At 39.5% G+C, this 12,140-nt stretch overlaps 1 protein-coding gene across 2 annotated transcripts in view; it reads left to right on the plus strand.

The window, feature by feature from the left end:
• The window catches only part of SEL1L2 (SEL1L2 adaptor subunit of ERAD E3 ligase), a 150,224-nt gene that overhangs the window by 27,276 nt on the left and 110,808 nt on the right, over positions 1 to 12,140 (plus strand). For both annotated transcript variants that reach the window (XM_023217830.3, XM_026456120.2), the window contains exon 2: positions 7,272 to 7,327. In XM_023217830.3, coding sequence (XP_023073598.1) covers positions 7,272 to 7,327 — 56 coding nt within the window. The remainder of the gene's footprint in view (positions 1 to 7,271; positions 7,328 to 12,140) is intronic.

Raw genomic sequence — 12,140 nt, forward strand, 5'->3', positions numbered from 1 at the left:
GTCTCGAACTCCCGACCTCAAGTGATCTGCCCGCCTCGGCCTCCCAGAGTATTGGGATTACAGGCTTGAGCCACCGTGCCTCGCCTATTGCTACTCTCATTTTTTTTTTCCTGCTCCAGATTGTTTGTTTAGATTGGGGAAACTGCCAAATATTTCAAGAAAATGAGAAAGAATATAAGAGAGAATGAGAAAGTCAAGATATTGGCTAGCAAGGGTTGGTGAACAGAACAATAGTCCTTGGAAGTTAAGTAAGGTGAACTGGACGGAGTTAGACAACACCAGGGATGAAAAGGAGGTGAGTCTACACTAGGGAAATAAATGTGAAGCCAGGAGTTAAAGCCTTTTGAAACTCTCATGAGAAATTAGATCTGGAAAGAACTATAATAGAGAGTTTTTTTTATATTTTCTTCTTCTTCTTTTTTTTTTTTTTTTTGAGATGGAGTCTTGCTCTGTTGCCCAGGCTGGAGTACAGCAGCACGATCTCGGCTCACTGGAACCTTCACTTCCCGGGTTCAAGCAGTTCTTCCGCCTCAGCCTCCAAAGTAGTTGGGATTACAGGTGCATGCCACCATGCCCAGCTAATTTTTGTATTTTTTTAGTAGGATGGGATTTCACCATGTTAGCCAGGCAGGTCTCAAACTTCTGACCTTGTGATCTGCCTGCCTCCACCTCCCAAAGTGCTGGGATTACAGGCATGAGCCACTGTGCCTGGCCGATATTTCATTCTTCTAATCCTTTTCTCAATGCTAGGAATATATTCTATATGATTTATTTTGTCATTAATTATTGGTCTACCTTAGCTTCAGAGAATTGAGATTTTTGAACCAAGAAGTCCTAATAGGCTGAAAACACAGAATCATTTCAGTTGTCAATTGTTGCATTAACAACCCAAAACTTAGTGAGTTCAAACAACGATTTATTACTCCTCATAATCTCATAATTCTGTGGGTTGACTGGGTGGTTTTTCACTGATCTCATCTGGACTCACTCTCATGCAGTTTCATGCAGCTGGTGGTCAGCAGAGACAGCTGGGATGGCTAGGCCTCTCTGTCCACATGGTCTATTATTCCTTGCTTCTTCAGGACATGGTGGTCTCACAGCATTGCTCCAGGAGGATAAAGGAGGTTACAAGGCCTAAGGACTAGCCTTGGAAGTTGAAGTGTCATCTGCCATATTTCAGTTGGTCAAAGCAAGTCAAAAGCATAGCCCAGACTCAAGGAGTGGGAAAAAATAATATCCATCTCTTGATGGGAGGACTGGGCAAAGTCACATTGCAAAGCGATGTGAACACAAGGAGTTGTGATTCCCTGGGGGCCATTGTTGTAACAATCTGCAATAGTCCACTACCCTTAGCCTCAACGATTTATGTCTCTTTCATGAATCTCATCCTCCCAAAATTACGCAAGTCTCATCTTATCGTATCATCAAGCTCAGAATCCATGATCTCATGGTCTGTATGAAGTCAAGATGTCGATGAAGTTCCTTAGGTATAGTTCTTTAATTCAGGCACCTGTAAACTAAAAAGACAAGTTATTCCTCTATGCCTTCACATACCCAATGTACACTGGAGAGACAGAAAAACCACATTAGACACTGCTGTCCCGAAAGGGGGAAGGAGAGACATAGTAGTCACTGGTCCATGGCAATTTGGAAATCTAGCCAGGTGCATGTTGAAAGGTTCCTCTACTCCAGGGACAGGCAATGTTTATTAATTAGGACCCAGTTCTACCCTCTGGAAGTGGTTCCCTAATGTATTGATCTATTTGGCTCTTAGCAATACCCTCTGGGCTTGGCTCTGCCTTCTGAGTCATCCTTCTTTTACATAAGAAATGGCCCATGTTTGTGGCTGAGTAGCTGTCTCATGCTTCCTGTATTCCTGGAAAGATGGAGGCCCACAGGCCTCTTCTCATTTTGAACTGTCTCAATTTCTTTTAACCCAAGCTAGTGGCTTTTGTTCAACACAACACTTTTTAAAACCTTGTAAGTCTTCTATGAATCTGATGGGCTTCCCCTCCATGCCCCAAAAACCACATGGACAATTCTTTTGGAGGCAGGAGGCTGTAGTGCTAGCTTCTTCCCTACCACTTCAAAATTCTTCTATCTCAGTGGAAGGGGAGGAGTAAATCAAAGCTGTGGTGTGCATAGGATGATGTGTTTCATGTTATGTAAATTGATGTGTCCCATAAAATGTTGTGCATAAATCAGATTTTTGTTTTTAAAAAAATGGAGTTTATGTCATTATAGAAACTTGCCACTTAAAATCAACCTATTGTGAAACCTTTGGTAAGGTTTGATGTGGCGATGGTGTAGAAAGAAGAGCTCTGGAGTCAGATCTGCATATGAATCCCACTCTGCCCTGTGACCTGGGACAAGTGACTTATTCTCACTTGGTGAGAACACAGATATTTCTGTGCTTGCTATTTTGATGGGCTGTTATGGAGATTGAAGATAAAGTATCTAAAGACTCTAGCATATAATAAATTACAGTTAGAGCTATAATTCTAGAGCTGAATGAAACTTTAGTCTCCTTCCAAGGCTAACTCCACATCAGACATTTTTGATGGTATATGCTATTATATATATTCATTTATTCATGATGATCATGAACTACTGACCTATTATGTGCATTATGAAACATATCCCTAAAATAGAGATAATGAAGGAGATTTTTTAAAACCTCAGGCAAGTAGATCTAATATTTTCTTCCTGCACCCGGTAGATTGTGGTTTTTTATAGGCAGTGCTTGAATTTGCAGGAATTTCAGCATTCTGTAGGGGAAGTGATAAAACAGTGGTGCAGATCTCCAGCAATCACCAATGTTTCTCAAGTGGTACAAAACAAGCTACTCTAAAGTAGGATGCATTTTTGTAACAGAATGTTTTCCCTAGTAGCCAATGGAAACTTCTTTTTCTTTAGGTAAAAAATCTGAAAGCCTGAAATTTATAAAATAAACACCCTTGTAATAAGTTTCAAAACTGTTTTGGCGTGCGCATCTTCTGCTGGAAATAATGAACAGTTGCTATTATCTTCATGTTATGTTTTAAGCTACTGAATAGTTAATTCCTTCAGTTATATGCTTATGCTTCCTTCCATTTTCCTAATTCTTTTATCTACACTTATCCTACTTTTGATTACTGCGTTTAGCCCCGTAATTTTCATGTAACTCTTTGACCACTGACAGTTTGATTTTCTGGACCAGTGTATAATATAAACTTTACTCCATTTAATATCTGTAATTTTCTCCTCTCACTCAAATACACATGACACTTTGTACTTCTGTGTCTGTACGTTCTGTACATACTAACTCTAATTTTATTCTGTGTACTTTAGGTAATGTAATAATGGGAATCTACCAAATCACATTGCTTTTTCTAGTTTACTTTTTCTAGTTGTGATAATGGAGTTTAAAAACTGCTAGACATTTTATGTGACTATAATATCAGTCATGATGTTTGATTTCTAATACACAAATATAATTAGGTTGAGGAATTTTCTTTGAAAGATACTATAATTGAGAGATGTCACATTACTGGCAAAGCATTAATAAGTACTAATAACATGAACTCTCTAACTATGTTTTACTTGCCATAGTCCCTTTTAACTACTAACGTGTTAGGTTGGTGCAAAAGTAATTGTCGTTTTGGGCCGTGAATTTTAAATAATTATAGCTAGGCTTAAATACATCTTTGTTAATCAAAATAAGAACCATTGCAATCAACACATTTTTGCCAAGGAGAAATAAGTTTGTGTTTTCCTGTAGTGTAAAAATCCATGCTTCCGGATTCGACAAACTCTTGGAAAGCATTTTCTGAATCTTGCTGGTTGTGGAGGCATTTTCCCCGCAAAAAGTTGTCGAGATGTTTGAAGAAGTGGTAATCGGTTGGCGACAGGTCAGTTGAATATGGCGGATGAGGCAAAACTTCAAAGCCCAATTCGTTTGACTTTTGAAGCTTTGGTTGTACAACGTGCGGTCAGGCCTTGTCCTGGAGAAGAATCGGGCCCTTTCTGTTGACTAATGTCGGCTCAGGCGTTGCAGTTTTCTGTGCATCTCTTCGATTTGCTGAGCATACTTCTCAGATGTCATGGTTTCACTGGGATTCAGAAAGCTGCAGTGGATCTGACCGGCAGCAGACCACCAAACAGTGACCATGACCATTTTTGGATGCAAGTTTGGCTTTGGGAGGTGCTTTGGAGCTTCTTCCTGGTCACAATCTGATTGAGAAATGGTTCATTGTTAAGAAAACACTTTAAAATGATGATTTTTCCAATTTTTATTCTGCTCATGAGGCACCCACTTATTAAGCTTTTTCACCTTTCCAATTTGCTTCAAATGCTGAACAACCATAGAATGGTCGACGTTGAGTTCTTTGGCAACTTCCCATGTAGTTTTAACAGGATCAGCTTTGATGACTGCTCTCAATTGGTCGTTGTCAATTTCCGATCGCCAGCCACTATGCCCTCATCTTCAAGGCTCTTGTCTCCTTTGCAAAACTTTTTTTTTTTTTTTTTTTTTTGAGACAGAGTCTCACTCTGTCGCCCAGGCTGGAATGCAGTGGGTCGATCTCAGCTCACTGCAAGCTCTGCCTCCTGGGTAGCTCCCAAGTAGCTGTGTCTACAGGCGCCTGCTACCATGCCTGGCTAACTTTTTTTTGGTATTTTTAGTAGAGATGGGCTTTCACCATGTTAGCGAGGATGGTCTCAACCTCCTGACCTCATGATCCGAACACCTCAGCCTCCCAAAGTGCTGGGATTACAAGTGTGAGCCACCGCGCCCGGCCCTCCTATGCAAAACTTCTTGAACCACCACTGCACTGTGCGTTCGTTAGCAGTTCCCAGGCCAAATTGTGTTGTTGATGTGGCAGGTTGTCTTTGCTGCTTTACGACCCATTTTGAACTCAAATAAGAAAATCACTCAAGTTTACTTTTTGTCTAACATCATTCCATAGTCTAAAATAAACAGCAAGTAATAAGCCAAAAAAATGAAGTGAGAAATGCCCATTAAAATGATGTATAACATAATCACATTTATTTAAGTAGTGTATTCCAATAGCAAACGGCAAATTCCAACAATGCAAAAACTGCAAGTACTTTCGCACTCACATAATATCCTGAAGGCATGTTAAATCCTTTAAAGAAGTAGGTTCCATATAATAATAATTATATATACCTAACATTTATTAAAAACTATGTATTAAGTACTGTGCTAACTATATAAATGATCTCATTTAATTATCATAACAATTAATGAAACAGTTACAAAATCAAGACTAGAATATAAGCCTGTTTGACTTAAGGCCACAAAGTAGACCATGAGGCTCCATTGCCTCTGATATTGGTCCCAATATAATCACCTGACAAACTTGGGATAAAGTTTTATTTATAATAACATTTAATATAACTTATTCATATCTCGAACCTAAGGAACAATCCTAATGTATAGAATAGTATCAGATATGTATCATCTTTAAAATAATTTGGTATGCCTTAGTAATGCATTGCTCACCAGGCAGTTTTTGAATATTTATTTATTTAAGACAGGGTCTTGCTCTGTCATCTAGGCTGGAGTACAGTGGCATAATTTCCGTTCACTGCAGTCTTGATTTCCCGGGCTCAATGATCCCCCCACCTAAGCCTCCTGAGTGGCTTGGATTTCAGGCTCATGACACCACGGCTGGCTAATTTTTGCATTTTTTGTAGAGACAGGGTCTCACTATGTTGCCCAGGCTGGTCTCAAAACTCCTGGACTCAAAGGAGCCGGCCACCTTGTCCTTCCAAAGTATTGTGTTTACAGGTGTGAGCCACTATACCCAGCTTAATTTTTATTTAGAATTTGCCAGTTATTTCTCTAATTTGACAGAGGACTAAATATGAATCAATCTGGAACCAGTTCCTATAAGGTCTAGATTACAAAGTAAACAAAACAGACGCAGAATTGTGAGGCTGCTGCCAAGTACTAAAGTTCATCGGTAAGTGAAAGTGAAAGAATAAAACATCAAATTAATAAATACAATGGGCCGGGCGCAGTGGCTCACGCCTGTAATCCCAGCACTTTGGGAGGCTGAGGCAGGCAGAACACCTGAGGTCAGGAGTTCAAGACCAGCCTGGTCAACATGGCAAAACACTGCCTCTACTGACAATAGAAGAATTCACTGGGGGCAGTGGTGCATGTCTGTAATCCCAGCTCCTTGGGAGGCTGAGGCACGAGAATTGCTTGAACATGGAGGCAGAGATTATAGTGAGCCAATATTGCACCACTAACACTCCAGCTTGAGTGACAGAGTGAGACTCTGTGTCCAAAAAAAAAAAAGTGGAACTAAATTAATTAATAAATACTATGTCAGAAATAACATTAGAAAATTTATGACCTGTTCTTAAAAGCTTTTGACTTTTTGGAAATATAAAATTTTGACTATTTCATATTGGTTTGTGGTCAAATTCTTCAGCCTGTTAAATATGAACGTATCACATATTTGCATTTTTTTTACTTCCCAAAACATATGATCATTTTTACAATGTATCAAATTCATTTACAGCAATTGAAAATTTGTCAATCCTAGTAATGTAGTAAAGTTGAAACATTATGATGTGTTGTTACCCTGTCATCTCATATTTTCAGACTTGTGTATCTAAGAAAGTGAAGAAATTTCAAGCACTGTGCAAAAATAAAATATGCCAATGATTATGCATGTATTCTACATGATATATATAGTCTTTATAGAAATATGTATTAAAACTGGTTCATTAAAAATTCATTGAAAGCTATCTTCTCAAATTTCAAAGCCTGATATAATTATCAGTCTACATTTCTCAGATGTTTGTATCATTCAATTAATTTTTAGTATCTCTCTGACATATGGATGAGTCTATAAAAATATAAAATGTTATATTTTCTCTTCTATGTTTTAATAGCTTCTATTAATAGATGACATTTATATAGATACATTTAATTAAATACATTTCTAGCTCAGAAAGTTTTCCACTATTGTAATTAGCTCTATTATTTATGGAACTCTTTCATGTTATTAACTCAATTTCAGAATGCTTGATTAAAGCGTATAGATTGTCTCTGGTGTCAAGTTCTAGCTTTACAGATTATCAGTAAAGGAATTATTTTTAACACATTAGGAACTCTAAATCGTAAATTATTGTCAACAATTACTCTTAGAGTTCTAAAAGTTTTCTAGAAGTTTTTTTTAACAAGAAGTTGTATTTAGTGAAATTTTAAAAAGAAAATGTTTTTAAATTTTATAAAAATATTTTGTATATTGCAGCTATCAAAGCAGAAAAACATAATAAAAGAGAAAAGGAAAGAAATGTCACCACACAGGTAAATATTTGCTAAATCTTTACATTTTTTAATAGAAAATTTAGGCTATAGGCACTATTTTTATTCAGGATACTCAGAATTACTTGAAGAGGCAATTACTAACTATTGTCTCCGTTTTTGTTTTTGTTTTTTAATTCTCAGTCAATATTATTCTTTCGTTCATTCAACAAACATTTGCTTAGTCAACTGTGAGAGGAAAAGACTGTCATCAGGCCTGAGCCTTCTAAGTTGTGGACTGTCTGAGGTCCTAAATATTAGGTTGGCACAAAAGTAATTGTGGTTTTTGCCATTACTGTCAATGGTAAAAAATGCAATTACTTTTGCAAAATATTAAGACACAAAGAGCAGAGACCAGCCTGGCTTATAAAGTCACAGATGCTTATTAAACATTATCAATCTTATGATGTCTTTGCACAGTTTGGAAGTAGGTGATTCAAATTTTCAGTTTATTCTCAACCCAGCAATGATTTGCTCCTATAAATATGTCATTTCAAGTAAAGAAGTGGCTTTCCATCTCACACTGAGTGAAACCAAAGCATTGTCATAGCTTGCTTATTGGGCTCTATGGTCTTGCCCTAGTGTGTTTTTTTTCTCTGATATCAGCTCCTACTACTGTCTCCTTGACGTCACCGCAGACACACTGGACTCCATGCTGTTCCTCAGAAACCCCAAGAATGTGCCCCCCTTTCCTGTTCCCTCTGCTTGGAATGCCTTTGCACCCAGATGTCCACAGGGCTCCCTTCCTTTACCTTCATCTTTTCAGAAGGTCCTTCCCTGGACCTTCACTAAATTTACAATCACTCTCTCTAAAATTGCAAATCCTGTCAAACACCTTCTTCTATACCCCTTCCCTGCTGTATTTTTCTTCTCAAAATTATCACCATGTAACATACAGTATTTTATTATATTTGTTGTCACTCTCCCTCCACTAGAGTACAAACTCCATGAGAGTTTGTTTGTGGTGTTCATTGCTGTTATCCCCAGCCACTAGAATAGTGCCTGGCACATAGTAGACACTCAATAAATGTTTATTGAATTGATGAGTAAATCTGAAATCCAAATGGAGGAAGTAAACTATGAGAAATATTAATACAAATTAAAAACCCCTCTGTACATTGCAACCTTTTCTAAACCCCTCTGAATATAGCTTCTCTCTTATCACTATAACTATCACATCCCATGATTAGCAGTGGGACTATTGTTAGCAGAAATAGATGGGAGCTTCACCTAAATCTCAGTTTGTCTTCAGGCAAGGGGAGAATGAAGGAACATCCGTTTCATCAGGTCATCTCGCTTTTTCTTGCGGGCTCTTGGCATCTTGCGAGAGTGTGCCTGCTGAATAACACCTGAAATGCCCTTTGGAATCCTCTTACCGCTTGAGAACAAGGATGCTGCTCAGACCCATAAGCATCCACCCAATGCCCAGCATTAGAAGATGAGGCCTCCAGAGTAAAGATGGGAATGGGCCCCTTCCAACCTTGTAAAGCCTAGGACAAAATAAAACTAAGAACTATTCTAAGATATTTCAGAATATTAGAAAGTAAAACAAAACAAAACACAATACAAAGCTAAACACTACCTTTGTGTCAAAGATTAGGGGTAAATGTTCCAGGGCAGCCTGTTTGTAGATTGTATATCTCACTCAATTCCATTGGCCCAAGCACAGATGGTAGAAGTGGAAAGACTAAAGACTGCAAACACCTCTACTGCAAAGTGCCCATATATGCATGTTATCCTACAACCAGAATAGAGTATCCTCAGCTCACTGAACTTGCCATAGTGTTTCATGACTCCTTGCCAATGAGCAGGATACTATTTGGCTGAAAGCACCCTCTCCATCTCTACCCCCAATGCAGGCGTGGCAAATTCTGGTTATCTTCCATAATAATTACCATTTATATTATAATTTAAAAAATGCACTCACCTAAGTGGAGCTGCTCTTTCCATAGTTTTTCTCTCTTTCCGGCTTTACAACAATACAACTTGGAAAAAAAAAAAAAAAATTCATCTACTCCTCCACTCCCCAACAAAAACTTTTTGAAAACACACATACACACATGAAAACAATGTTTAAAGATAATTTGTCTTGTGCTAAGGATCTAATATTTTCAGGAGTTCTGTGTGCTATTTCCTTCTACATTAAAGAATAATCCTGAATACAGATGTAATAAATGTATTTATTACATTTATTAGGTATTTAATGTACTATCAGGAAGTAACTTAGGTCGCCTAAGGGAGCAACTTAAGTGTATGGCTGAGGGACCATTATTGTTGTAGGACTTTCTCCTTAGTTCAGCTAAAAACAGGGTCCTAGTCACACAACCATGAAAAATTAGGCTCGCAGACACTTTGAAGGGTGAGAAGGGCAGGGTTTATTGGGTGAAAAGGAAAAAAGCGGTGGAAACAGTGACTTTCAGCAAAGCTGCCAGTGGGCTCACAAATTAAATCCAGGTTACTAAGCCCGGAACAAGAGAGTCCAGACTCCTCCTCCCTGCAAATGGCAGGAACTGCCCGAGGCTTCACCCCATTCACCCAGGATGCAGCCCAGTTGGAGTTTCACCAGGGACCCTTTTACACTTGGCTGTCTGATTACTCCCTCTGCAGAAGTACATCTAACTGATGTTAAAATAAGGGTAAGAATGAAGACCGATCTTAACTGTTTCCTGCTGACAGGGTGCGCTGTTCTGGGGAAGGGCAGTTGGAGCTCCCCAGAGGTCTAGCTAAAGGTCCCCCGCAGAAAGGGCCATCCTCCAAGGCTCCAGTTGCATGACCATTTGGAGTTTGATGGCCTGAAGGTGAGAAGAGACAAACCAGGTTATTAGAAAACACGTATCAAAAAGAGAAAAAAGGTAAGGACACATCAAAAATCCCAAGGCCTTTTACCAGTTTGCACAGGGAGAGGGAGGCCAAAAGCCTGACTGGTAAAAAAAAAAACTTTTACCCTTTTGCCAGCATATCAAGCTTCTGGGTTCCCTTCCCCTGAGCCCAATCTTAAGCCAACCAGTCTAAGGTTTGGGAAATTAACTTTTCCCACTTTGGAGGATGCATCTGACAGGAATGTCCTGAGTACAGAGACACAATTACCTATCATTGAAAAGAGGACAGAGGAGGAAAAAAGGAAAAAAGAAGGCTTTCACTGCAAGCCTCCCAGGTTTAAGTGATTCTCCTGCCTCAACCTCCCGAGTAGTTGGAACGACAGGCACACGCCACCACACCCAGTTAATTTTTGTATTTTTAGTACAGATGGGGTTTCACTGTGTTGGGCAGGATGGTCTCGGTCTGTTGACCTCGTGATCTGCCCACTTGGGCCTCACAAAGAGCTGGGATTACAGGTGTGATGCACGGCACCCAGCCAATAAGGCTTTTTTAAAAAAGGAGTCCCAGGGGTTCAGGATGCATTCAAAAGGGATATAGACTGAAGATGAATGGCTACCCATCTAGAAAGAGGGGAGCAGGCATCCCTGGTTCCCTTCTCTTCCTAGCACATAGCTGGGGGCATGTGAGGGAGAGAAGGAAGAGTGTCCTCTTTCCCTCTTCTGTCCTTGCATCATCAAGTCCCAGTGACCCTGGCAGGTGCAATCCATAGGTGCCAAAGTGGCTTGCACCCATGAGGCAGGGAAGGCCTAGATAATAGGAATTAGCTGCTCTCACCTATGTCTCTATTCCATCTACCATCAGTAGCCTTGGAGTTTCCTAGACCTCATTTATGCCGTGGATACTAGCATGACCCTTATCCATGAAATGGGAGGCTTGGCTTTATTGGCAGGAATTAGCCCTGCTTACCTGCACTGTCTTTTAACCTCTGTTGTTGCCTGCCTCTGGATTCCTTAGATCCAGTTTTCTTTCCTAGGGCTTTGACCTGAAGCTTGGAATTGAGTTTGGGACAAAAATGTGTCTTGGGAGGGGTACATGGACTCCTTATCAGAAGCCAAATGCTAAGGTGAAGGTGTGGAATTGAATCCTCCTCCAACAAGGGAGAGAAAAGCATGTCTTGTGACATGCCCAGATAACCGGTGGCTACAGTTACACTTGCTAAGATTTGGGTGCATGGTGCTTAGCTTTGGTTAGCTCCCTTGGTCTTCCTTTCCCAAAAAGGAAACCTCTGTGTGATGAGCATCCTGTTTATTTCCATCACCTGGCAGGATTTAAAGGCTCATTGCTCAGAACTAGAATACTGATCCAGATTTTTACATTACCCATCCCTTTTGTTCTTTCTGAGCTGCAGGTGGAGATTGGTTGGTTGACTGATTGATTGGTTGGTTCACAGGAACAAGCAGAGTGAGTCTGAAAATATAAACAAAAACTTAAAAACAACTAATGAGTTTATAATTTAATCACAAATCTATGGTGAGTTTTGAAACATAATTTCTCTCTCTCCAGTCCTCATTTTTGTTTAAAAAAAAAAAATCATGATAGGACTGAGTTGTTTGCAAAATATATTTTAGTCCTATCCTTGGCCTGATTATTTGCATAAAGTACAGCAAGAATAACTATTTCTATATAGGCCTTTTAGGCTGGATTTGATGGAACTCTGTTCCATAAGGAATCTCAGATAAAACCTTTTAAATCTGAGCCCAATCATCCTGAGCCCAACCATCCTCAAATACCTGTGAGTTGTGTGATCCTCTCCTCTTAAGGTCCCAAGATAAATGTGGGGCTCTTGGGCCTGTTAGGAAGTGACATTCTTTACTGACCACAGGTCAGGAACCCTGTACAGGGACTGCATAAATGAGGGTGTGAGGTCAGTTTTTTTCTCCAGGGGGCTTTCATCAGCTGTGCAAATTGAGCTTGCCTCCTTAAAGGGAAGCGTATC

Source organism: Piliocolobus tephrosceles, chromosome 20 (assembly GCF_002776525.5).
Source record: "Piliocolobus tephrosceles isolate RC106 chromosome 20, ASM277652v3, whole genome shotgun sequence".
NCBI lineage: Eukaryota > Metazoa > Chordata > Mammalia > Primates > Cercopithecidae > Piliocolobus > Piliocolobus tephrosceles.